At 46.7% G+C, this 2,500-nt stretch overlaps 1 protein-coding gene across 1 annotated transcript in view; it reads left to right on the forward strand.

Annotated features, from left to right (window-relative positions):
* Window positions 1-2,500, forward strand: part of gpc5b (glypican 5b) — a gene marked incomplete at its 3' end in the record, with an annotated part of 46,733 nt that overhangs the window by 10,062 nt on the left and 34,171 nt on the right. Inside the window, exons 4-5 of the mRNA XM_083672357.1 lie at window positions 1,760-1,911; window positions 2,181-2,240. Of these exons, the coding sequence (XP_083528483.1) occupies window positions 1,760-1,911; window positions 2,181-2,240 (212 nt within the window). The remainder of the gene's footprint in view (window positions 1-1,759; window positions 1,912-2,180; window positions 2,241-2,500) is intronic.

Genomic DNA, 2,500 nt, shown 5'->3' on the forward strand with positions numbered 1-2,500 from the left:
GGTAATTCCATTAGCGGTCCTCTAAAACCTTCTCACTGATGTGTAGGTGGGAGTGTTTAATGTGATCCCTGTCACATCACGCCATAACTCACTGTGAACTACCTCTTTAACTAAAGAGTGGCTGGAAGTGAGATAGAGGGAGAGAGAGAGGGAGAGTGGGCTGGCGGGGGGGAGAGAGAGAGAGAGAGAGAGAGAGGGAGAGTGGGCTGGCGGGGGGGAGAGAGAGAGAGAGAGAGGGAGAGTGGGTTGGAAGGAGAGAGTGAGGAAGAGAGAGAGAGAGAGAGAGAGGGGGGGGGGGAAAAAGATTTGCTGCAGTATAAAGTTTTCGTTTTTTCTCTAAGAGATTGTTTTCTCATAGGCAAGCCTGAGAGAGAAAAACCCATCTCAGCTTTTTACTGTGGGCAAGCCTCTGGCGACCGACGTATTTTACCTCCTCCTCCTCCTCCTCCTCCTCCTCCTCCTCCCTTCCTCTCTCCATCACCCCGCCAGCATCCGGCCAATAAGTCATCAGAATGAACAGAGGGAAAAAGCAAAGCATAGCAGCACCTTAATATTCACCGTACCTGTTGGGTTATTTAATAGGCTCTCTCAGACATGTAAATGGAGAGGTGGTAGGCGGTCGAGAAGCGGTTGCACCCTAACTCATCCAGTGAAGTTTTCTAGCGCCAGAGATTATGTTCAACGAACAGAGAGGAGTTGAGGATGACATCATAGTGTTACAGTAGTATCCATATCTGGCTGGTTCAGGGGAGGCTGGCGGAGGTAGAAATCGGAGGACGGGCTCATCGTAACGCATGGAACGGAGTGTTTGATCCCAACGTGTGTCTGATACCATTCCTCATCCCGGGCCATACATCCTCATTCCGTTCCATCCAATGAGCCTGTCCTCTGATTTCTACCTCCGTCAGCCTCCCCTGGTATCCATATCTTTCTGGTCGGAGACTAGAATGATTTACGTTGTCTCTCTGATGGTTCCCACAGCACTCATCATGTTCCCTCACATCTGCAGGAGCGAGAGGAGAGAGACTGTGTTAGTGATGAATCGCCAACCTCTGGTCTCTGGATGAATATTTTAGAAATTCCACAGTGAATATGAGTCTCATTGACTTTTTACAATAGAGGAAGGTGTATAGTTTGAATGTAGTGATGCAGAGATGGAGTGAAGGTTTGAGGTTGAAGGTTTAATCATTTCCTTTAGAAGATGGACCACTATAGAACTGATAATCGTAAAAGGCAAGAATGGAAGAATACTAGACCTGCCTGTAAATTCTCAACAGTAAATACTACGAGCTTCTTCCTAGAGCATGTTATCTTAGCTGTATCTCTGATATATTGTTGTTAAAAAAACAGACCTCTAGCTCTATCCAAACTCCAAATGCAGCCAGAGAGCTATTATGCATGGTCTCTCAATGGGAGATGTAAACCCCCAATCATTCACTTGCATCTGTCTGCTTTTCCTTTTGAGGGGAAATTCTCTAATCGAAGCAGATATGCAAAGACCAAATATTTGAATTGTTAATTGTTACTGCCATTGACGTCTGAAGTAAATGTTACAAAGAATCCTTCCAGGTTACAGATGCACTATGAGGTTACATAGAGTCCCTATTGAAGTTATATAGAGTCCTTATTGAAGTTATATAGAGTCCTTATTGAAGTTACATGGAAGCCCTATTGGTAAAATTGGTTACACAGAGTCCCTTACACCTTTCTCCCTCTCTCTCTCTCTCTCTCTCTCTCTCTCTCTCTCTCTCTCTCCTAGGTTGATAAAGTATGTGGACCTCTCACAGACGACACACCGCTGACGACAAGCGTGCGTCCCACCCTGGAGGTCGTGACCCCTGTGAACCTCTCCGTGACCCCGTCCCCGTCCCCTGCCCAGGACAGAGTGGACCGCTTGTCTCACGCCAGGAGGTTAGAGAGACCCGTCTGAAACTTGTCTTGTTTGCTTATTTTGTAAAGAAGAAAACAAATAGGAATATGAACCTCGTTAAAGTAATAATACTTCTTCCCCCTCTCCTTCTCTCTTTTATCTTCATCCCTCTGTCATCTTCCCTCCCACTTCCCTCTGCCCTCTCTCCCACCTACTCTATCCACCTCCTCTTTCTTCCCTCTCTCCTCTCCTCTCCTCTTTCTTCCCTCTCTCCTCCCCTCTTTCCTGACCATGATCACTTCCTCCACAGGTCTTTACCACTGAAACCATCTGTGAAGGATCAGCCTAAGAATCTGAAGAAGATCATTAGGTACCATTACACAAACCATTACACACACACACACACACACACACACACACACACACACACACACACACACACACACACACACACACACACACACACACACACACACACTGTTCGTTTTAAGCACACACATACCATTACACATACTGTTCATTTACACATACACATTGTTATGGTGTTGTGGTACTGAACCCTCTCCCTCTCTCTCTCTCTCTCTTTCTCTCTCTCTCCCCCTCCCCCTCCCCCTCTCCCTCTCCCCCCTC

This window comes from Argentina silus (genome assembly GCF_951799395.1).
Source record: "Argentina silus genome assembly, chromosome: 6".
NCBI classification, from domain to species: Eukaryota; Metazoa; Chordata; class Actinopteri; order Argentiniformes; family Argentinidae; genus Argentina; species Argentina silus.